Source organism: Phascolarctos cinereus, unplaced genomic scaffold (assembly GCF_003287225.1).
Source record: "Phascolarctos cinereus isolate Bilbo 61053 unplaced genomic scaffold, phaCin_HiC Scaffold_726;HRSCAF=1367, whole genome shotgun sequence".
In the NCBI taxonomy this organism is placed as follows: domain Eukaryota; kingdom Metazoa; phylum Chordata; class Mammalia; order Diprotodontia; family Phascolarctidae; genus Phascolarctos; species Phascolarctos cinereus.
In genome coordinates, this window is record NW_027556098.1 from 228,321,672 (window position 1) to 228,345,768 (window position 24,097).

The following is a 24,097-nucleotide window of genomic DNA, read 5'->3' on the forward strand; positions in this document are numbered from 1 at the left end:
TTACAACAAACAGGCTACCACCCAGATGTATGATATTTCCTAATCTTCATCAATAATAGTTACTAATATATATAAAATAGTAATTATGTTACCTCTTAGTCTTCTTATAGACATTGAGAACCATATGGGCAAAAGAAAGCCATATGGAGACAGAAAAGAGGTCCTTGAGACATACTAAAAGCTGTTCCTCTGACTTCAGGCAGAGCCATCCCTGCCAGATGATAATACATACTATTTTAAAATACATTTCTATCAGTTTCACACTGTAACCCATGTCCATCTTCAAAAACATTCACAGTGACCAAAGTCTTCCTTATAATCTAAACACTTAATGCTGCTCTTAAATTTTATTTATTCATTTTAGGTTTTCAATAGAGGATCCCAATTAGTTAATCTTTCTTAAAAGACCTTATTATTATTTTTTTAATTTACAAGGCAACTGGAGGAGGTTAGACAAAAGAAGAGTAGACAGAGTAGGAACAGGCAGAATAGAATCGCTATCTTCAAGTATTTTGAAGAGTTGTCCTGTGAAAGAGGAGTCAGACATGTTCTTTTTGGTTCCAGAGGTCAAATTCATAGGTAGAGGTTGCAAAGGGGCAAATTTAAGTTTAATGTCAAGAAAAATATCCTAACAACTAGAACTCTCCCAGCAGTACAATGAGCTGCCTGAGTTAGTGGTGAATTCTTCCCTTGCAGAAAATATTCGAGCAAAGGCTTACTGACCACTTGTCAGGAAAGTTGTAGAGGGCATTGTTTTTTCAGGTATGGACTGAGTGACTGCTGACATTCCTTCCAAGTCTGAAATTATGTGATGCAAATCCATTTTAATAGCACTTCTCTGGACCATCTCCAACTTCTAAAATTCTCTCTTAAGTAGTAGTCCACAGGACTGGCCAGTTATAATGCAGATGTTACCTCAATGTTGGAATCTTGATAAGTAAGCCTAGAATTAGAAAAGCCCTCAAGAGATCATCTAATTGAGCCTCCTGAATTCGGGCTGGTCAACTATTATTACCATTCCTATGTTGCACATGAGGGAGGATTAGAGAGGTTACATTACTTAAAATTCACATTTATATATTGGTGTAAGGCTTATAACAGGAATTGCATCATGACCCTTTAAGGTAGATAGTACTTTTTTAGTCCCTGAATGCTATTTTTCTATTTTGTTGTTATTGTTCATTCATTTCAGTATCTGACTCTTCATGACCCCATTTGGGGTTTTCTTGGCAAAGAGTGGTTTGCCATTTCCTTCTCCACCTAATTTTACAGGTGAGGAAACTGAGGCAAAAAAGGTTAAGTGACTTGTCAGGGTCACACAGCTAGTAAATGTCTGAGGTCAAATTTGAACTCAGGTCTTCCTCACCCCAGGCCCAGTGCTCTATCTGCTGCACCACCTAGCTGCCCATTTTTCCATTGACTATGAGATATTTCAATACTAAATTCTTTTTTTTTTCAAATCTATATGTGTCCTCTCTCCATTAGGCAGATAACAGCTGTTCTATTGCTTTGTTTCTTGAGTTGCAATAGTCACAACATATTTCACTATTTGTAACCAAACGTCTTGTGGGGAACCTCTTAGAAATTAGGTATGCTGCTCCTTGCATGGAAGTCTGTCACCAGACCCATGCTCAGAACTTTTTACCTTGCCATAGCTTGAGCCCAAGTTCCATAGCCTAGTCTTTGAGAAACCAAAGTCACCTCCACACTGTGGTGAGGTATTGGAGTGAATTTATTAGTATTAAATCCTACTACAAAAGAGTGGGCAGCTAGATGGCACAAAGAGTGGCAGGCCTGGAGTCAGGAAGACTCATTTTCCTTAGTTCAAATCTGGCCTCAGAACATTCCTAGCTGTGTGACCTTGGGCAAGTCACTTAACCCTGTTTGCCTCAGTTTCCTCATCTGTAAAATGAGCTTGAGAAGAAACTGGCAAATTGTTCCAGTATTTTTGCCAAGAAAACCCCAAATGGGGTCATGAAGAGTCAGACACAACTGAAAATAACTTAACAACAAAACTACAAAATAACCAACATTGCGGATAGCCTAAAGGTCAGTGGAAAGATGCACAATGGGTCTAAGTAAACTAGAATAGATTACTGGTGGGAACTTACATATAAGTAGTATAAAATACATCATCAGAACAAGTAACACCAGAAAAGGAGGCAAAGTGGTTACATTATCATTGCAAGAGATAACAGAGAAATAACCTGAGCATTGCACTGACTTCTGCAAACTTCTTTATAGATCAATAGATACATACATACATACATACATGCATGCATACATACATACATACCATAGACATTAACTGCCAAGGTTTTGCAGTCTGGGTTTATAGAAAGCAGTGTGATACAGTAGAAAGAGCTCTGACTGAAATCAAATGACCCTGACCTACATCTGACTCATATATTTTTGTGACCATGGACAAGTCACTTATATTCTAAGTTGCTTCAACTATAAAATGGGTGTAATAATATTTATGCTAGCTACTTCTTGAAATTGTTGTGAGGACAGTACTCTGTTAACCTTAAAGTGCCATATAAATGTTAGCTCTTATTATCAGTATTACAGCAACTCTTTTCTTTTGATTCATCTTGAGGCTAGCAGTAAAGTCTTACAAAATCTATAAGATTATAGTTGAATTATAGACCAATCTTATTTGCTTACTTCCTGAATGGGAGCTTGAGTGAAGCACTATTCAAGTGCTCTTTGCCTTTAGATGGATAGATCTACCTATGTGTATACATAAATGTATGTATATATATATATGCACACATATGTATATGCATCATTTATATATTATCCATTTGTAATCAAGCAAAAGTGTTTTATGTCAGAGTACACTTATTTGCACACAGCGAGTCTAGTTCATATAATAAAAGTCTTATATCAAATGCATCATTTAATTTCTTCATATAATCTTTGCCAATGGGTAAATATATTAAATATATACTATTGTGCAAATATATTGCTATAGTATAAATATATTGAAGGCAAACAGTTTTTTATCTCCATTATGCACAGAGCAAACTAAAACAACTGTGACTAAACTTTAGCCCAATGGATTTAGGGCAGCTATATGAAAGAATTTCCTAACAATGATGACTGTTAAACATTGAAATAAGTTTCTGAAAGTTATAGAATTTTCTTTTCTAGGACTCTTTGATTGTATAGTAGTTTTCATATATCTTTGAAGTTTTCCCTGTGGATAAGCCTAATGGAAAGATGGTAGAGTATGTCATAAAATTATAGTGTTGGAATGGATTACCTGACCAGAGTCCTCTAATTTACAAATGAGATAACTGAGGCATGGCTATGTGAAGTCATTTGCTCTAGATCATGTGTGTTTATGGGTATGAAATAGAAGAGCTGGGCCTAGAATGCAATGTACCTTATACTATTTTGTACTGGTGATTTTCTAAAGTCCCTTACAACCTCTTCATTCTTTTCTGTGATGGCAGTGGAAAAGTAGTGTGGCTTATAGGGTTAAACAGTGGATAAAAACCAGTAAGATATGACTTCTCTTTCTAATATTGGCACTGACCGATATTATATTGGCTATTGCTCCTTAATTGGGAAGCTACAATGAGCAACAGATTTGAAGAGTAATTTGGAATGAGATCCAAATTAAACAAGAAGCATTGACTTATGCCATTTACTGCCCACTAAAAATTTGAATTTATAGCATCATGAAAGGACAGGCCAGATTGCATTGGTGTTTTTAGTTCTCTTTCAAATTTCCAGGCTTTATCATGACAGACAATAGCATAATGTTTCTATTTCCTTATTTATAAATTAACAATAAAAAAAAAAGTTTGATTTCACTTTTCATCTACCTGTGGGACAATATAGAACAAAGACCAAAAAACCCAAATTTGAAATACAAGTTTTAGGAAATTTTTTAAATGTAGTCACAGAATTTGCCATACCCCCAGATTTTTGTGCATTATAGTTCACTGAGTATTTGAAAATAGAGAATACTGGCAAATTCTTGGGTATAATTTTTGTCTCATAAATGGGATTCACTAAGCTTAGTTTAGAACATATTTAGTTTTCATTTAGAAACCTTTTTTCAGTCCTACAATCTCTGGATAGAGAGGTGATGCAGTATAGTAGAAAGAAGGGGTTGGCCTGGAATTAGACATCTAACACGTGTTAAATGTGTGACCATGGGCAAATCCTTTAAATTCTCAATCCCTCCCCCAGGAATTTTTCTAAGATTACAAATTATAGGCATCTGTATCAATGGGAAGAATGCCTACAAAGGGAATAGGCATCCCATAAGGTAGTATGTTTCCATTAATTTAGGAGTTCTGAACCTGGGGTTTGTAAACTTTAAAAATAATTTTTATAACTATATTTCAATATAATTGGTTTCCTTTGGAATTAAATGTATTGGATTTTAATCATTTAGAAACATTCTGAGAAAAGGTATATATACTTCACAGGACTTCCAGAGGAGTCCATGACACTAAAAAGATTAAATGCATAGGATTATAAATTAATTGCAAAGGTGATAAAGCAAAGGCTGGATCACCACTTCTGAGGATACTCAAGAAGAGAACTAAGGGAAGTTGAATTAAGTGAATTCTAAATCAGCTTCCAATTCTGAGATTATTTTATTCTATCACAAAAATTCTATCTCAAAGATAAAGAGCTATCTATGATTTTAGAAAATATGGACATGGACAGCTTATATTTAAAAGCTGTTGGAATTAGAATTCATACACTATTCAGAAAATTGACATAATTGAATACCTAGAAGAATAGTCATTTCACAGAAGAAGCTAATTCTAACTATATGCATTAAAATAAATCTCTCAACAAAGTGGCCTTTAAATCCCTCGTGTTCTGGCATGAAAAGTTCAAAATCTCATTCAATCATTTAAGAGAAATTGTTAGTTCCAACATGTTTGAGATGCTCGAAATTAGATGGTCATTCTGACTGCGTGTGAATTTTGTGGATTGTCCATATTCATTGTATTTTTTTTACACAACCCAAAAGATAAAAAAGACATCTTTTGTTTGGTGTTGTTCTACTGCCCTACCATTCACTTCTTCATGTATTCTGCCATATCAATAATACATTTCCTTGATTTCCCCCAATACTTAAACTATTACTTTCTACTGTACCATGTAGCCCTTACAGGGGGATCTCTATTGACAAGGATCAACTACAGTAACTATAGCCAGGAACCATGACTTATACCTTGTAGGAGCTTAATAAATGTGTGCTGAATTCTAATTCAGAGTAAAAAAGTCAACAGTTGGATACATATTTATTAAGTGCCTATTGTATATAAGACCAAATGCTGAGGATCTAACAATAAGAAACAGTTCTTTCAATCGAGGAGCTCACAACCTAATAGTTGGGAAATATAAATCATAATACAAGGCAGAATTGCGATAATTGCAAAGGAGACATTCAAGTTTTATGAGAAATTTGTCAGTGGAATATCATTCATACCTGGGGAACCTAGGGAAGATTTCATGGAGGAGTTGCCACCTCAATTGAGTCTTGAAAAGACTAAAAGATAATTCTTCATTTCTAATAAATGACTTCTCTATCAATTAAATATGGGTCATTACATAGTTTCATTTAAAAAGAATGTTTTCCTTAATGGAAATTACAGAAGACCCATACTATAACATAAGTGGTCACTACATGAATTTGAATATACTGTGGGATAAACTACATCCCTAAAACAAAGTTGTATTCAGCAAAAGTCTAATAGAATATGATTGGTCTGAGAGGCAGGTGTTAATTACATTCTTTAAAATCAAGCAAATATAAATAGGTTCCACCATTTTGAGCAAGATAAGGTTCACCAGTAAAATTGGCTGAAGCTTCAAAAAAATGTTTAGGGCAGACTTCAAAAGCTGTTAGTTGGTTTTCTCTGGATATTCATTTTCCAAATGTGCCTACTGGAAGAGACACAGTTAAGTGGCTAGAGTGATGAGGCAGGGATCTGAGAATTCAAGTTCTTCCTTTGTTATCCCTCTGGGGTTCTAAGACAACACTTAACCCTCATCTGTAAACTGGGGCAATAAACCTCCAGTCTTTGCCAGAGTGTTATGAGAATTAAATATTTAAAGCCACTGAAGATAAAAAGTGCTATTTTAATACAAAATGTCATCTATAATATAAAAATAATTATCTTTTGGTGGTACTGTGGTATACTATAGTGATTAACAAAGAATGTTCAGGTGTGTTGGTGTCAACAGAATAACAATAGATATGAGTCAGAGACATTTTTCACCTTGTCAGAGGAGCAAAAGTAATTGCGTTTGGGTGCATATTACAAAGAGAATTTCTTTGATTGTTGAAGTCAATATTTATTCATCCTTATAATTCAACAGAGACCTCAACCAATTGCTTAGTAATGGTTTCAGAGTAGACTCTGCAACTCTGGTTGGCTCTACAAAATCGTTTTCTACAAATAATAGAAATTATGTGGAGATATATGACCCTACCTCATATGCCTCCCAGTTCCATACTCATCTTATTTTCTTTGCTGTTTATCATGTCAATTTGTATGCTTGGTGCACTCAATGGCATCTAGTGTTTAAAGATTATTTCTTTCAATTTATGAATAACAGAACATACCAATGACACTGGATGATTTTCTTTTATTATTATTGCCTACCCAAGAGACTTTTTCCATTTGTAAATGAAGTATCTTTTTAGTAGTACCATCTTTGTTTTTACCCAGTCACCTCAGTAAGTTACAAAAAAAAACCCTTATATTTGTTTTGAAGCATTTCCTTTAAATAACTGCTTGCCTAGTGTTTTTAAAAATTATATTTTATTTATTTTAGGCCAATACAGGAGTTTGCCTCCAAGCTACTATACAGATATAGCAGTTTCAAATAACAAATCTCAACTATTTCTCCAGTTACAAAACAAGTAAATCGCTCACAGTACAAGTAAGGAAAAACACTCAAAATAAAAGCAGAAAGGAACTAGTGAGTGAACCAGGGAAATTCCTGCTGTCAACATGGTAAACAATATGTGTAGTCAGTTCAAATCTCTGAGTTTCAAAGTCTCTGGTGGTTTATGCGTGGGGCTAGAAGGCAGGTGTTACCTCCTCTTACAAGAGTCTAGCCTTAGGGGGAAAAGTTAGATAAATTGGAAGATACATTACTTCTTTTCAGAACTCTAAGGTCCTGTTTAATTTCAGAATCCATACCTTACCAAATGGAATGCCCAGGGGATGAAAGTGAAAATGCACCTCCCAGCAGAGGAAGTAGGCCAACTCTACCTCATTGTTTCCTTTCATACACTGAGAAGAGTTGTCCTTATTAAAAAACTTCCCCATCCCAATTCTTCTCTTTCCTTTTCTTCACCCTGCTCCCCATCTTTATCCTACAGTATCTGACACAATGAAAATAATAGAGTAATAGAAAGCAGAATTTCTGGAAGTACACATCTCCAAACTTTCTGCATTTCCTTAAAGAAGAAAATTGCTATGTGCCTGCGAAAATGAGTACACCTCTACTTCAGCAGACTGTCAGAAAGAATACTAAGAAGATACTCTCACTCTCATTGCCCACTATGGTGCTAGAGTATCAAAAAAAAAATACACAATGAAATGTATTTTAGCATTTCTTGTAATAGAAAGGTTTTTCTTTGAACTAGGAGGGTTTTTAATTGCTTTTTTAATGGATATGAAAAGATAACTTTTAATGTTTATGTTGAACTTTACATTCTTTTTTAATGTGTGATTATTATTCTTAATTCCATTGGAGGTATTCTGTGAAATAAGTTTTTCACAGTAGTATAAAGATAAAATGACTCAATAATTCATTGGTAACTACCATGTAACTATAGAATGATTACATACTTTGTGGATTATATAGTCCTCATAGTTGACATTGTTTAGGAAATCTAATAAACGAATATATAATTTGTAGTTTTCAGATCTCAAGGTCAAATACCCATTTAAGTGTCCTTTTATTACATGGCCCTGTCTTACCATTAGATATTGGTCAATAATAGCCATATTATTAGAGATATATGGTTATCTGTGATATCTAGAAGCTGAAGTACTAAACTGTCTCCATAATATTGTTTAACTCTCATATGAAGATACAAGTTCATCTACCTAATAGATTCCTAGTATAGGACTAAAGTCTATCAATTGAAGTCTAAAATGTAAAGCATAGTATCCAACATAACCAGTTCTTAGAATGTCCTTTCTTTGCTGTGCAGCAAATTGTCTCTTTGCAACTTAACTCACAATGTGGTGGTTCAGGACCTTATTAAAGAAATGAAATGAATATTTAATTAAAACTCACTGTTATAATTTGATCTTGCACTTGAAAGCATTTTTTTTAAACTTGGATTTGAGAACATGCCTCCTCCTGAGTAGTAACACTTTCTGATGTTGCATATTTGTTTCTGCAGACCACAACATTAATTGGCCTTTTGAAGACAGCTAGGCTTCTGCGATTGGTGAGAGTGGCACGGAAATTGGACCGATATTCTGAATATGGTGCTGCTGTTCTCATGCTTCTCATGTGCATATTTGCGCTAATTGCACATTGGCTGGCTTGTATTTGGTATGCCATTGGCAATGTAGAAAGGCCTTACCTGATTGACAAAATTGGATGGTTGGATACCTTAGGACAACAAATTGGAAAACGTTACAATCAAAGTGATGCAAGCTCTGGACCATCCATTAAAGACAAATACGTTACAGCACTTTACTTTACCTTCAGCAGTTTAACAAGTGTAGGATTCGGGAATGTGTCTCCTAACACCAATTCGGAGAAAATCTTTTCCATTTGTGTCATGTTGATTGGCTGTAAGTAAAACTTCTGTCTGATTACCAAACAGAATAAATACATTGACAATTCTAGGATAAGTCTGTTGCCAATAAAGGGAGGGGAGAAAGATAAGTGAGGAAAATTGTGGGCATAATGGAATATCAGATGTTTTGTTTTATGGGATCTGGTTTATTCCAAAGCAGGCACTATAAAAAACAATTAAAGGTTATTAGAATCTAAGCATACCACCAGAATAAAGCTGGAATTACATTATTTTTAGGATTCTGGAATGGAATAGTTTTATATGGTGTTCTTTATTGCTACTAGAGACTTTTTTTTCAGGAAGTATTTCCTTCTCAGGTAGAGGCTTGCATGAATGCAAGACAATCTCATGATTCCATTTTTGCAGAGATGTAAGACTTTTTCCTTAGGCATTAATGGGTCATCTACTTGTGCCACTGCACTAGGATGTTGAGAGTAGGAAAGTGGGGAAAACTATAATTGCAGTGGGCTAACATGATAGCCATCAGTTTTGAACTACTTTAGCATCCTTTGAGGTGAAAAATCCTCTAAGTTTACATTTCAGAACCACTAAAGGTGTAGTGTTGCTACAAGAGAGTAGTTTAAAAGTGTCAACTTTAGATTGCCAACTAAACTCAAACACTTACTTTCAATTTTTAAAATATTGAATTTTGAAAAGTGCTTCTACAAGTCCAGTTTATTCTAAATGTGTTTTTTCCCCAGTTTATTGACCAATTTATTTAAGATACATTTCATATATCAATATATATGTGTGTGTTTTCAACCTTGAACATTTGGACATTTGCATAACTAAATAAAATTGCCTTTAAATAACTATTGATCCTGCTCCCAAAGCCAAGCAAGCATTCCTAAAGAAGTGGTTTCTCTCACAGCAAACTTTCTTTCCCCCAATCCTATGGAGTATATCAATAAACATAAACTTATGCCAGCTACTACTTGAAATGGCATATGTAAAATACAGGCATAATACCCAGAGAAGAGTGGAAAGAGCAAGGACTTTGTCTTTAACTGATTACGTGCCTTGTAAAGAAATTCCAAAGGGACTGGCTGCCTTGAATTAGAACCCACTTTTTCTAAAATGAAGATGTAAAAAAAATATAAAGTGCTGGGGTTTGTCCTCTCCATAGTCATATAAAGTAAAGTTATCAAGGGAACACAAGCATTAATCAAATCAGTATTAACAAAGAACAGGATGTGTTTATTCAAAGCACTATAAAAAAAGCAATTATTAAACACAGTTTATTTATATTCTGACTTGCTTGAAGTATGTATCCCTATCTTTCCTCTAAATATTTGCCCTTGCTTCAGACCATTGAAGAGTAATAGGAGCGGCTTAACATTTTAAAGGCTTTAGTATAAATAGAAAAACAAAGTCAATGTTTGGGGCAGACCGAGCAACCAAGAAATAGCCGTTGTCCTTATTAGGAACTATCACTTAGATTGAAAAGAAATATTGAGAATTGAGGGGTTAGCCACATGATGGTGATGATGATGATGATAAGGGTGAAGATGAGGATGATGATAGCAATAACAACAACATTTATACAGTACTTTCTATGGACCAGGCACTGAGCTAAGCACTTTACAAATATTATCTCCTTTGATCCTCACAACAACCCTAGCATATAGGTTCTATTATTATCTCCATTTTACAATTTGGAATACTAAGGCAAACAGAGGTTAAGTTACTTGCCCAGAATCATACCATTAGTAAATGTTTAAGGCCAAATTTGAACTCACATCGTCCTGACTCTAGGCCCAGCATTCTATCCACTGTACCACTTAGCTGCCTTGATAAATAATTGTCTCAATAATAAATTATGTTTGTGATATTTTTTTAATCAGCCAAATATTTGAGGCTTTATAATCATTTTTGATGAACCAAACTCTTTAGGGTCATCTAAAGACCAGACCTATGATTTCATTGGAAAAGGGAAATCCCAGGAGAGGAAATTCATTCTATCAATGCAGACCTGAACTTTCTCTGCAACTTATTATTTTATAGAATTCCCTAGAGCACTAGGTGAAGTGGTTTATCCAGTTTCCCACAGCCAGTATGAGCCAGAGGTGAAACTTAACCTCAGGTTTTCCTGGATCCAAGGCATTCTCTGTCTACTAAGGAATGCTGCCTCTCTACTCTATCCTTATTAATGATAAATAAATAAAACATTAGAATAAGTAGAGAATTGATATTACTTCTCCCCTAACAAATCTCCCTGCCTATAGTGTCTCCCAAATCTAATCAATTCTTCACCCTCTGATCATGTTACTCCTTTGTCCAAAAACAGTTAGTGATTCCCCACTGTGTACTGAATTGTCCAAACTTTTTATTTTATCATTCAATGCCTTCTGTAATGTTGTACTAGACTACTTTTCCAAGATTATTTTGAACTATTTCCTTTCATATATTCTATTCATAAGCCAAATTGGATTCTTCACTGTAACTCTTTACTTTCTGGTTAGCACTCTTGGTCAAATTGTTTCTGATGCCTAGATCCCCCCATTTCCTCCTGTTGAAATTTAAACCTTCCTCAAAAGTCCAGTTGTAGTGATGTCTTCAATGAATCCTTCCCTATTCTAACCCTTCATTCCAGCTGGGAAATCTAATCTGTTTGAACTCTCATAGCACTTTATAATCCTTATAGACCTACAATATTCTATTTTGTTTTATAGTTATTGGTATTTTCTCTCCCCTGCTGGGTTATAAACTGCTTTCAAGGCCAATGGTTGCGTCTGGTTTATTTTTATATCCCCTTTGCTGCTTAGTATGCATTTAATAAACATTTTCAAAGTGCTTTGCTCTTCTCCAGTTAAACATTCCAGTGGATCTATAATCTTATCAATGTGGGTATTCCTTCCAACAACGAAAAAATAAATCATCCATGTCCTTTCACCCTGTGTGACTCTTATATATTAGCCCTCCTATATATACTCCATGATCAGTCTACTGAAATTCCCTCTGGTTCTCTTGTCATTACATAGGTACCAGTGCAGCACACAGGTAGTCCATTTGTTTACCTTGATTCTTTCTGTATTATACAGATGGCCCATCTCCTTTTCCAGTCATATATCCCTTTGGTGATATATATTGCTCTGTTTTTTGGTTGCAATTCATTGCTGATAATAATCTATACTTGTGCCCACCATGTATCTCCAATATTCTATTATTAGTTGCCTTCACCAACAGAATATTGATATTTAAAAAGAGCATTTGTTTCAGAAAGAAATTTGCAGTCATCAAAAACTCTATGGAATTTTCCAAACACAATCCAGCCCACTGTCTATGTCTTATTCAATTCTAGGCCTCATTCATTATTCTTTCATATTATCCAACCTATTTACGCTACTAGACCAACTCTACAAGCAGCAAATCCAGCTGAATTACATTTTCATCCACTTAAGTTTTCCTATTTGGCTAGTTAGTCCAGTATCATTTGAGTGGTTATGATGCTCACTTAGGAGATTCTGCAATGTTCCAGAGTTTGATTGCTTTGACCAGATGGTCAGGAAGTCTCCCAATTAGATACACCTATGGACATACTCCATAACAAAAAGCATCATTGTATGGTATATATTTCCTTGTTTTATGCCTCAATTGATACTAATAATCAAAATATCACCAAACATATTTACGTTGTTGCATATAATGAGGAATCCTTTGCAATCTTTTCTAACATAAGCAAAAGTGGTAGCTTGTTAAAGAAGAGCCTTTAATCTTGACTTTGTTTTACCAAATCTTTTTTTTAAACAAATAAGCACAGTGGAATCTTATACCCTCTATATACACGTCTGTCAATTATATATAGTCTGCTATACATATGGTTTATAACAACCTGTGTATTCCCTTCTCACATTATATTCAAGGGTGCCCATGAAACATATGTAAATTATTCTCATATATTTTGTAGAGATGAGAAAATAGGCATATGAATCAGTAGTTATTGCTAAATTGATCATATCTTTTCAATAATAACATCTATAGTTTCCCCAAAATGATTGTTCAGTATCTTTCCCTTCTTTAGATAATCAGGAAAGTTATTCCTTTGATCCCCTAAAAACTGTGTTCATTCCTTTTTGTGTACTTAGTTTGATCTAGCTGCTCTCCTCATTTTTGTTCCTGTGGTATTTAACTGAATTAAATTTTCCTTCTTCATGTGCTACTTTGGGGACTATAACAAAGCCCAAATATAGTGGATCACAGGCTCATAGGATGTAGAGCTGGAAGAGACTTTGAGGTCATCTAAGGCAAGCCTTCATTTTCAGATGAAACTGAAGCCCACAGATGATGTGAGTTCCTAAAGTCATACAACTAGTGAGAGAGATGGGATTCAAATTTAATTCCTCTGTTTCCAAATCCAAGACTCACTGCTATGATCAAAAACAAAAAAAGCCTTCTGCCTTCTATGGGAAAAGGTTTTAGGAGAAGAGAGAAGAACTAGAGCCAAATGAGTAGGAAAAAAATATAAAAGCGATTTTGAGGGATTTAGAACCTTGTAAAAAAGGCCAGAGATTGAATTTGAGCAGAAGTCTGGCTCAACTTAGTGATAAGTTATATGAGAACAACTTCGACTGAAGGTGGAGAAGAACTTAATATAAAGTAAGGCTCATTCTGAAAGCAAAAAAAAGAGTAGTTAAGAACTGAAGAGGAGAACTCAAGAAGGAAGAGCAGGTCATTGGCAAAGCTAGGTAAGATAAATAGGTGTAGTGGTTCTGTGTGCCACAGTGGATCACTCAGAATCTAAAGGTTCAAACCAACAATCTGTCTAATAAAAAAATACATATACTCCCAGGTAAAAGCAGTTCCCAAGGCAGTTAAAGAGAAGTTATAGTAATAGCACACAGCAAGGAAATATATCCTCAGATGTAAGCAGTTCATGAAAATGCAAGCAAGTAAAAGCCTTCAGCAAAGAAATTAATAGCAGTTGCCAATGAGAAACTGCATTTATATTCTTCTTGCCTAAAGGGCCCAGAGTTGGATTCCAGATCAATCCATCTGGAAGCAAAGTCAAATTCAAGCTTCCCCAAGACTACAACATAGTTTCTTTGCTCACTGTATTCTTAGCTGGTGTTGTGGGATTGGGGAGGAAAAATGTTAACTCATGTATCCCCAATTCTGTTAGTATCCTGACCCACAAAAGTCAGAAAAGGTAAATAAAGCAAATACATGAATTGGTAAGCAAAACAAATTATTGAATACAAAGCTAATGAGAGGAGGAAAAAATGCTAGCGTTACAGTTGTCTAGGTATTGTTGAGAAGAAGGAAAGTTAGTTTTGGCTATCAAGTTGTTAAGTGGTGACAAAAGTCTATAGAGGAATTAAGGAGATATTTAGGAAGAGATACAAACACTTATAAACAACTCAAAAAACAAGGTCCAGAATCTAAATCAGTATGGAAAGCAGATAGAATTGTGCAGTTCCTGGCATTCCATGTGTAATATTTAAATTTCTGCCACTGTCTTAAGTAACTGTTACGTTCAAAGTATAGATTGGTTTCCATCCTAGAAGAGAAAGTGAAGGGACTCAAGGAATTATTTTCAGACTCTTAGTAATCAGGGACAAGGAAATATTCCTGAAAAGAAACCTGAAGTGAGGCTTCAATGGGGAAAAAAGGATATTAAGTGGTTGAGGACAAATTTGACTTCTGTCAGGAGGTTAAAGAAAAGCTGGAAGAATGTCATCCAGAGGACAAAAGGAAGACAAGATCAATTGTACATTTGGAGCTTTAAAAAAAAACACTCTAATTTGAGATTTCTGAAGAGGAGAGACCTGGCTACTCTGAAGAAGAAGCAGCTGCCTGACCTCCAAAGATTGACAGAGGAAAAACACAAAAGCTATCAAGCAAGAGATCATCCAGTAAGAGTTGGAGGAAGAAGAGAAACATAGTAGTGGTGGTTGGTAAATCCTTCTTCAGAGATACTATAGTTATATGAAGATTTGGGAACAAAACTGGTGAGGATATATTATCTTCTGTGGTCATATATCTAAGATGTAACAAAGGTCCTCCAATGACTTGTCAAAACAGTTCTCATGATTCATGTGGACACAAACAATGCTTCCAGAAGGAACCTAGAAAGCATTCTCGTAAGTTATAAAGTCTTGGCTAAGAAACTGAAGATCGTAATGACTCAGATAATATTTTCCTCACTGTTGCCTATTGAAAGGAAGGGAAGGGAAAGGAAAAAAAATCGGGAATTTGGGAAAGAACAGCTACAACTAAGATGGTATCTGAAAATAGGATTTGAATTTCCAAACCTTGATTTTAACCTGTACCATAATGATAGATTCCCTATCGGGATGGAGTTTATTTAACAAAGACTGGCAAGTATGTATTTACTTTATATCTTGCAAATTCAATTAGAAAGTGCTTAAACTAAAAAGTTTGAAAGAAAGAGTCAGTAGTCTAGGCATAGTCACTAAGAGACCAAAGGAAGAATAGCAGTCGAGGTACCCATAATTTCACAAAAGTCTAGGGAAGGAACCAATGGTAAAGTAATATCTATATACAGGTTCCCCAAGTTTAGGTGACAAGAAACATAAAATACAGATCCTAATATGAGGAGGTAAATTTGACTATATAGGTGCCACTGAGGCATGAAGAAATTCAATGCATTACTAGAATAAGATTGTGAATATATATGCTTCATTCAAAAGAAACAGGATAGGTAAAAAGTGATATTGGTGGGAATGGTGTGAGGAATAGCTCTAAAATACTCATAAGGAAATCCAAGACCCAAAACTTAATGGAAGAAAAAAATAAGTTGTTTTATTACTGATCTGTACTATAAATGTCTTGGATGGGAAGAGAAAACAAAGAGTATGGTAAATAGATCACAGGCCTAGTACAAAGTCATGGGATAATAGTGATAAGGGTAGAGAGGGGTCTTCAATTTTCCTGGTCTCCTGGAATTCCCTCTGCCAAAGCATAGTAACTAATACCTTCTTAACTTTATTGATAATTTCATCTTTTTCCAACAGAGGGAAATTCTGTTTTGGATCTGATTCCTACTAACAAGATAAAGCCATTTTTGAGGTAGAAATGGCAAGAACTTTGGTGGGGATTGAGGAGAGAAGAGGATAACCACTCCCTTATGGAGTTTGTGATTAAGAAGGAGGTGAAAGCTGGACTTAGACTTGGACTTTATTCTAATTTTTGAGATCAAAGGATTTAGGTAAAGGTAGGATTCCATGGGCTAAAATTCTACATGGAAAGTTATTCCAGAAGGGATCCATAGGGAATACACTAATCAATTTAGGTTTGTTTTTTGATTTTTTTAAGATATTTTTTAAAAGACACTTTTAAAGAGACAGAAAGTAGAAAGAAGTGAACATAACGGAGAGGAATACAAAAAATGAGGGATGATAATATATGAAAACCATTGAGTGCTAAACATTAGAATATGCTAAGGCTGGTTTTAAAAAGCCAAGGACAAAAATGAGTCATTTAATACATATTGGGCAAAGGAGGAGAATCAACAAAGGGAAAAGACCACTGCTTAGAGTAGATGAAGCAATGATAAACTGACAGATTCTAAAATGAATCATTAAAAAGATAGTTATTGGGAGTGGTAGTTGCAAAGAGTCAGTATGCTTTCATCAAGAACAGGTAATGCTAACTTCATATCCTTTTTTAGCATTTGTTAACTGGTATATCAGAAAAAAGCTATAGATTTAAATTACTTAGATTTTACCAAGACATTTGACAAAATTTTTCATGCTATTTCTGTGGGGGGGGGGAGGGGAGAACTGTCAATAGTAGTCACAGTGTGAATTGAAAACTTTGGCAGAACCCAAAGAGTAGTTACTAATGGTGATATATCAGCTTAGCTTAGGTCTCCAATGGAGTGCTCTGGGGATCTACACTTAGCCCTGTGAAAAAAGTAATACATGAGATGCTTATTAAATCTGCAGATGACATAAATCTTGGAGGAACAGTTACAGCACAATAACAGAGTCAGAATCCCATCTCTGCCTTCAAATTCTGACTGGCAAAAGTATTGGGCTAAGTCTAATAAGATTAAAATAAATAGGGTTAAATGTAAAGCCATAAGCTTAGGTTCAAAAAATCAGCTTCACATATGCAAAATGAGGGAAACAAAGTAAAACAGCTGTTTAACTGAAAAACATTTGGGGATTTAAAGGACTGAAAACTCAATAGGACTCAGAATCATGATACGGCTGATTAATAAAACTAATTTAATCTTGAGTCAAATTTTTAAAAATGTAACTTCCAGAAATAAGAAAGTAATGGTTCTGATACACTTCTCCCTCGTTAGAACACCTCTTGAATATTAGGTTCAGCTCCAGGCACCAAGGTTTAGATGAAATGTGGACAAATTAAAGACAATACAAAGAAGGGCAGCCATGGTAGTGAAGGACCTTGAGTCTTTGTCATCATAGGGTCCACTGAAAGAAATGAGTATGTTCAGGCTGAAGAGAAGAACTCAGAGAGAACCCTCCCTCCAACAAAAAAAAAATAACCCTTCAATTATTTGAAGGGTTACCATCAAGAAGAGGGAATACACTTGCTCATTTTTGTCCACCAAGGACAAAACTGGAAGGACAGACAAATTTAGACTTGGTGAAGAAAAAAAACCCCACAACTTCCTAACCTCAGGAGGTCGTGAGTTCCTCCTTTATGGAATTCTTGAAACAGAGTTTGCATAACTATTTGCCAGTTACACTGTAGTGGGGATTCCTTTTTAAGAAGGTATAGATTGGATTAGATGGCCATTGAGGTCTCTTCCAATTTTAACAGTCTGTGATTCCATAATTATTTGTCACTTGCTTTTCTTAATGTATGGACTTTTACATTTAGAGAAAGAACATAGAGTGTATCCCAAGATTCAGTGCAGTTTAAAACTTTAGTAGCTTAAAATTACAGTAAACTTTCAGGACACCATGTTCATTTTAAAATAAATATTTCTTAGGGCTTAAGTTTTTTTGAATACATAATAAAAGAGTAATAATTTAAAATAAAGTTTTTAATTGAATTTTATTTTTTTCATTTAAGATGTTTTTTCTCTGTGTCCTACTTCCCTCCCCCACCAAATGGGGGGAAAAAATTAAACCTTTATAACAAATTTGCATAGTCAAGCAGAAAAATATCTCCATATTGGTTATTTTCAAAAAATGTGTCTCATAATACATATGTTCTCAATCAACTTTCTATCAAGTAGTTGATAGCATTCTTCATTATCAGACCTATGAAATCATGGCTGATCATTGATTCCATTGGTCAGAATTCTTTAAAAGTTGTTTATTTTACAAACTTTCCTATATTTGTCTCAAAGTAATCTAAGGTTTTAATAATAAATTCAACAAAAGCTGTAGGTCCATACAACTTTCACCAGCTTGTAACACACTAACTGTTTCAACAATCCTACAATCCCATACCAATTCTGGAAGTACTACAATCTTGAAGGCATTGAGAGATTTTTGATATAGCTTCCTACACATTTTCCACCTTCTTCCCCTATGTCCACTTTTATATTAAAGTCACCATATATTAAAGTACATATGGATTTAATTAGGAATTCTTCATAGATTGTCTTTATCATTTCATCCACTGTGACAGAGCTAAGCCCAAAAGCCGAAATGATCTGCATGCCCTCTCTGGACACTGTAAATGAGATGGGCACATTTACCATGAAGTGGTCTTTCTTGATTTTGGACCATAAAACCAGCTCCGTCAATTCCTGTATTAATCTTTCTAAAAATAACCTGTGAACTATCATTACATTTAACTGCTATCTGATTATACCTTCTGATTTCATTAAAAGCAAAAACATAATTTGATACAATTTGGCTCCTGCAGTAATATGTCAGATTGTTGGTCATTGGCTAAGGAGCTCACAATTAGAACATCAAGTTAAGTTAATGTTTAGAGATGGTCTAAAAACTGTGTTTCCTAGCACCCTCTGTCCCCTTTTCCTCTACTATGCGATGATCACTGAGAAGTAAAAAAAAAAAAAGTCTACAAGGACCGAGTATCATTTTGTATTTTATTTTCTTGCATGCATTGCCATGGTCTAAGAATTCATCACCTAGTAGACAGCCTATAGGTAATAACTGTCATCAGATTTAGGTAGCTTGAAAAATAGGGGTCATGTTTAATTCCTCTCAAGACTGGTAGAACTTGCCTGATAGAACTTGTGCTCCACTGGCACAGCCTTCAAAAACCAGGGTTACTACCACACCATGATGAGTCATTAGAGTAAGATATTTTCTGGATGTATATGCATGTAGGTTGTTCAAAAAGTCATATGCCTTCCATAAGAAAGCAACTCTGTGGTCTTAGATATATCAGCAAGTACAGGTTGCCTGGAAGACTGTGGAAGGGATTGCTCTTCAAAGATCTTTAAATATTTATTTTAATTGACAATATGGACACAATATACCAACTTACTTATTCTTCATATATAATAATGTTGATGATACATTTATATAGTTCCTTACAATTTACAAAGTGCTTTCATCACAACCACCTTATGGAATAAGTAATACATCACTTACCCCATTTGATGAGGAAAAATCTCAACAAGGTTAAGTGAATTGTCCAAATTTTCGTAGCTACTGAATGGCAGAGTAAGGATTTGAGCTCAACTCTTTTCTTTTCATGGCTCCACACTCTCTGCATTACTATAAGTTGGCTAAAACAGATCAATTAAAGTCAACATTTTTTTGCTTATTCCAGTTTACAGCCTTTAAAATACTAAGTAGCTCCTTTTCATTTTGCTCTATCTAAAGAGAGAGAAATTAATATTATTTGGGTAAGAATTCTTATTGCATTTTTTAAGTCATAAAGATAGATTCTCCTTTCACAGATTATTTTTTGTAGGTATTTTAGGGATTGACATACCTATTCCTCTTAATTTAGATTTTTGTCATGTTATCGATGGGTGTGAAACATTTGTTTGTGACCCAAACTTTTAACAGTTTGCTTCGATCTGATGGCAATAAAAAGCCATAAATATAATGTTTACTTGAAATGAAATAAAGTATTTTTTCAACTTTTTCTTTGATGTACAATGATGTCATTTTTATTGAAAACTTAATTGAATCAACCTAACTTAATCTTCATTAAGTAAGTTCTTGGCTAGGAACTTCTGGAGTATTGATTAATCTTGACTAAGTAAATTCTTGGCTGATACCTTCTAGAATATTCCTCTTTTCTAGAGTATTGCCTAGGATGAGCCACATACATAAGTGGCTCCTAAGGCACCTAAGGCATAAAGCAAGCTGTTTTGTTAGGCTGCCTTGTCCTTACAGCCCAATGCTTTGTTTATTCACAAATGTTCTTCTTAACTTCCTTCCCTTAAGGAGAAAAATGTGTCCCAGTTGTCATTGTTATCATATTTTCCTGGCTGATAACACACTAAAATGGGCTTTGTCCACCATACCTACCATCTCTAGCATCTGAATGTTATTTCAGCCTTCATTCCCTTCAAATAGAACCAAACAAAAGTTCTCTTTTGAGATGTTACAGCTAGTTGCCATTTACAGCAGTCAAGCAACTTTCCTGCTATTCAGATGTCATACCTAACTTTGGAGAGAGGAAAACGAGAACCCAAGAAGAAAGAACATTTTGATGTTGTAGTTGTAGTAGTAGTAGTAGTAGTAGTAGTAGTAGTAGTAGTAGTAGTAGTAGTAGTAGAAATAAATCATACACACACACACACACATATACATACACACACACAATATCTTGTGTACATTATTCTGTTTGAACCGGATAAATATGAATTTTGTTTAAAACCTGCCATCAAAATGATTTTTAAAAAACACACAGTTTTTAAAACATGAGTTGAAGGGGGGGGAATTGATTAATTGGATAAGTCCTTGAAACATTCTATACTATTTAATTATTCCTATTCTGGTTTTCTACCACCACCAGCACTCTCCCTACATATGCAGCATTGCTCCATTGTGTTTAAGAACCCTACTGACCTGAAAAACAGTTAACTCTCCTCTCATATGCCTAGCCTACTCTTAAAGATTTTAATTTGAAGTACCAAATTTTGTTTTAACATTGCCTACAAACAATAACTAAGTTAGAAAACATGTGAAGGCTTGTATTTACATAAGAAATATGTTGAAGTTATTAGTATGGTAGTTCAAGATGAAAACTGCATCTTAAATGGGATATCAGAGTAAGAAATATCTTTATAGGTTTTTTTTTCCCAATGAAAGAAAAAACATCATCATTCTTGTTCTTCGCAGGAATAAAACATGATTAATGTCCAAAGCCAAAGATTAATTCTGTTTCTCATGCAGCAATGTCTTAAAACATTTCAATAGACCCAGATGCCAGATGCAAACTCAGTTAATAGTGGATTCATATTTAAGGAGGCTATTGACTTTCTCAAAATTATTGAGCAAAAATTATATATCATTACTAATCATTTGTATAGCAAGTACTAAGTCTTCAAAATATTTCCGTGAAATTTTCAAGATTATAAGAATTCTTTTTGGAAAGGGTAGATAGAAAAAAAGAAAGGAGGGTGGGTATTACGTTTTGCTTTTTGTTTGTTTAATATGGGTGTATTGGAGGTGGGGGTGAGGTGGTGTTTGCAGCACAATTAAAAGTCCAGAGTGTTTTAAACATCCCAAAGCATGATTTTTACCCGGTGATATTTTCTTGATGGCATGTCTGAAATATCTGATGAAAGCAATTTTCTAATTATAAAGATAGTAGTGTATTTGGATTCTAGCCCACTAGAACTGTATCATTATTGTCATACTATTTGCTGCTGGCAGGTTTTACATTGTAAATGGTATGGGTGGGTTTTCAATAGACACATAGCTAAAGGAAAAATCTTCCATTTAAAAGTTTGATGAGGACTGACTACATTTCTTCTAGAGATTACTATTCAAATCCTATAATTTAAAGGAAAATTGGTTGATGTTTTGATTGTTTTCTTCAAAGAGTCTGTAGCAAATATCCAAGGTCTTCCTGAGAAGGCCAAAACCAGCCTACATCATTCAAAGTGCTGGTAATATCTGACATGTTCACAAGTGAGTGATTCTAACTTTGTTTTTTATCTAATCCAGCACTAATGTATGCAAGCATTTTTGGGAATGTATCTGCAATTATCCAAAGACTGTACTCAGGAACCGCCAGGTACCACATGCAGATGCTGCGAGTAAAAGAATTCATTCGCTTTCACCAAATTCCTAACCCTCTGCGGCAGCGGCTTGAAGAATATTTCCAACATGCTTGGACTTACACCAATGGCATTGACATGAATATGGTATGTAGCTCTGTTTTCAAAAGTGAAACATTCATCATTGCAGTCTACAGCTAAATTTTTTTTAAAGTTTCACCAGCTTGAAACACCCCCCCCTCCCGCTTTTTGTTTTTTCCTCTCTCAAATATTTATTTTCTACCCCGGAGATAGTTTCTCATTCTTAATTCATGGCATTGCATGGTGCTATATCTAGTTATATTGTGTGGCAAAGGCATTATAACATGATGCAAACTGATATAACTTTATGTACTAGGGATTCCTTCTTCAGGCTTTCAGTGTTCTAGATAGGATCCAGCAACCCAAGAAAGAGCTGGGCCAATATAAATTAAGATTTGGCAAGTGGACATTATCAGGTTTGGGTAAGGCCAGAATAAATGAGTCCTCATTAAGAATTAAAGTTACCAAACTTTAAAAGGTAGGATGTTTGGGGAACGCATGCCAAACATTAGGATCCATAGGCATTTCATATGCATTCTGTGATGGGAAGTTTAATATTTCCTTTAAGTACAATTTTCTTTTTTTTTTTCAGTGCTGGTAAGCAATTAACTTATGTGCCCTTATTATCATACCTACCCAGTTTAATGAATCTTTTCTTTCAAGCAGAAGTATGGGATTCTTTCATTCCTTTTAACCAAAGCACACAAAATAATAACTTGACATAGCCCACTTCTTATTGTACCACTGCTCAAAGGAAAACACAATTAAATATATGCTACCTCAATAAGCTTTTGCTTTTATTAGAAGAACATTGCAAGATATGATGCTGATATTCATTTGACTTTGCTATTTGGACTGACTGATCACTTAAATAAGTCATCTACTGAGCCGTTGTCTATGGCATCCTATCCAACTATAATAAAATGACCAGAATTAAGTGATCATCTAACATGGCCACTATTCTAAAAGTAGTCATTGTTTCTAAATGTCCTTCCAAAAAGGAAATCACTTATATTTACAATGACAGTCATACTTATTCAAATCAACAAGTTTATGCTTCCTGGATGGCCAGTTGCTCAGAGATCTGGAAGCTTAATAGAAATAAATATCCTCAGGGAAAGAGCAAAGATTTTTATCAGTCCAGGTACAGAAAACAGTTGGAAGTATTACCTAATTTGCAAGAATCTTCCATTTATGTGCGAATAAATTCCTCACAGCTGGATGCAATCTATATTAATCTGAAATAAGGCCACTGTTATTCATAAAACACTTTAATTTTTAGAAAAAAACGAAGTTGTCCTTATGGATATTAATTAATATATTTCATCTAAGACATCTTTTGTGTTCTGAGTTATTTCCAATAATCCCATAAGCTCTCTGTGAAGAATTCATTCGCTTTTTGATGAATGGATCTCACTGCTAAGGGAACATCTTAATATCACTTGAAAGAGTGTTCCTGAATCGATTGATGTTCTCTATTTCAGTGAGAGTTTATTGTTTAACCAAGTTTTCATCATTCAGAAAGTACTGGGGGCTTTCTGCTGTGTAGGATCAAGCAGTATGATGATGTATTTTAACTAAAATCTGTATCACAAGATTGCTTTCCATACTGCTAGTTCATTGCACAACAATAGTTTTTAAAAAAAAAGAAAAAAAAACACTTATGGTATCATTTCTTCTCCCTATACAATTCTGATGTTGTGACCATTTTGTGAGCACAAGTCTACTTTTGTGACTATTTACTTTTCATTGTTTGAATCTATTACCTATGACTATGGTTTATATACCACTTGCCTAATTGATGATGTACTTATGAAAGATTTATCTCTTTCCTGTCTGCTTCACACCTTAATACATGGAATCACAACACCCACCGGTAAGAGCAGGAGGTATTTATATATAATTTAATTCTCGTGTAAAATGTGGAGAATATCCATGTTATCTGTCAGGCTTAGAGCTTGTTTAATGCTTTCAAATTTCAGTTTTAACCTTTTTTTGCATGATGGAGTGGTAGGCAACACAAAATAAAAATCTGTGGGAGATAAGCACGGGGACAAGGTAGAAAAATAGACATTCTTAAAGGAATTGCTTAAGCTAAAAAT

General features: G+C 34.6%; 1 protein-coding gene across 1 annotated transcript in view; it reads left to right on the forward strand.

The window, feature by feature from the left end:
• KCNH7 (potassium voltage-gated channel subfamily H member 7) overlaps nucleotides 1-24,097 on the forward strand; it is a 567,074-nt gene that overhangs the window by 517,124 nt on the left and 25,853 nt on the right. The window contains exons 7-9 of the mRNA XM_078146161.1: nucleotides 8,408-8,562; nucleotides 8,722-8,807; nucleotides 21,862-22,061. Coding sequence (XP_078002287.1) covers nucleotides 8,408-8,562; nucleotides 8,722-8,807; nucleotides 21,862-22,061 — 441 coding nt within the window. The remainder of the gene's footprint in view (nucleotides 1-8,407; nucleotides 8,563-8,721; nucleotides 8,808-21,861; nucleotides 22,062-24,097) is intronic.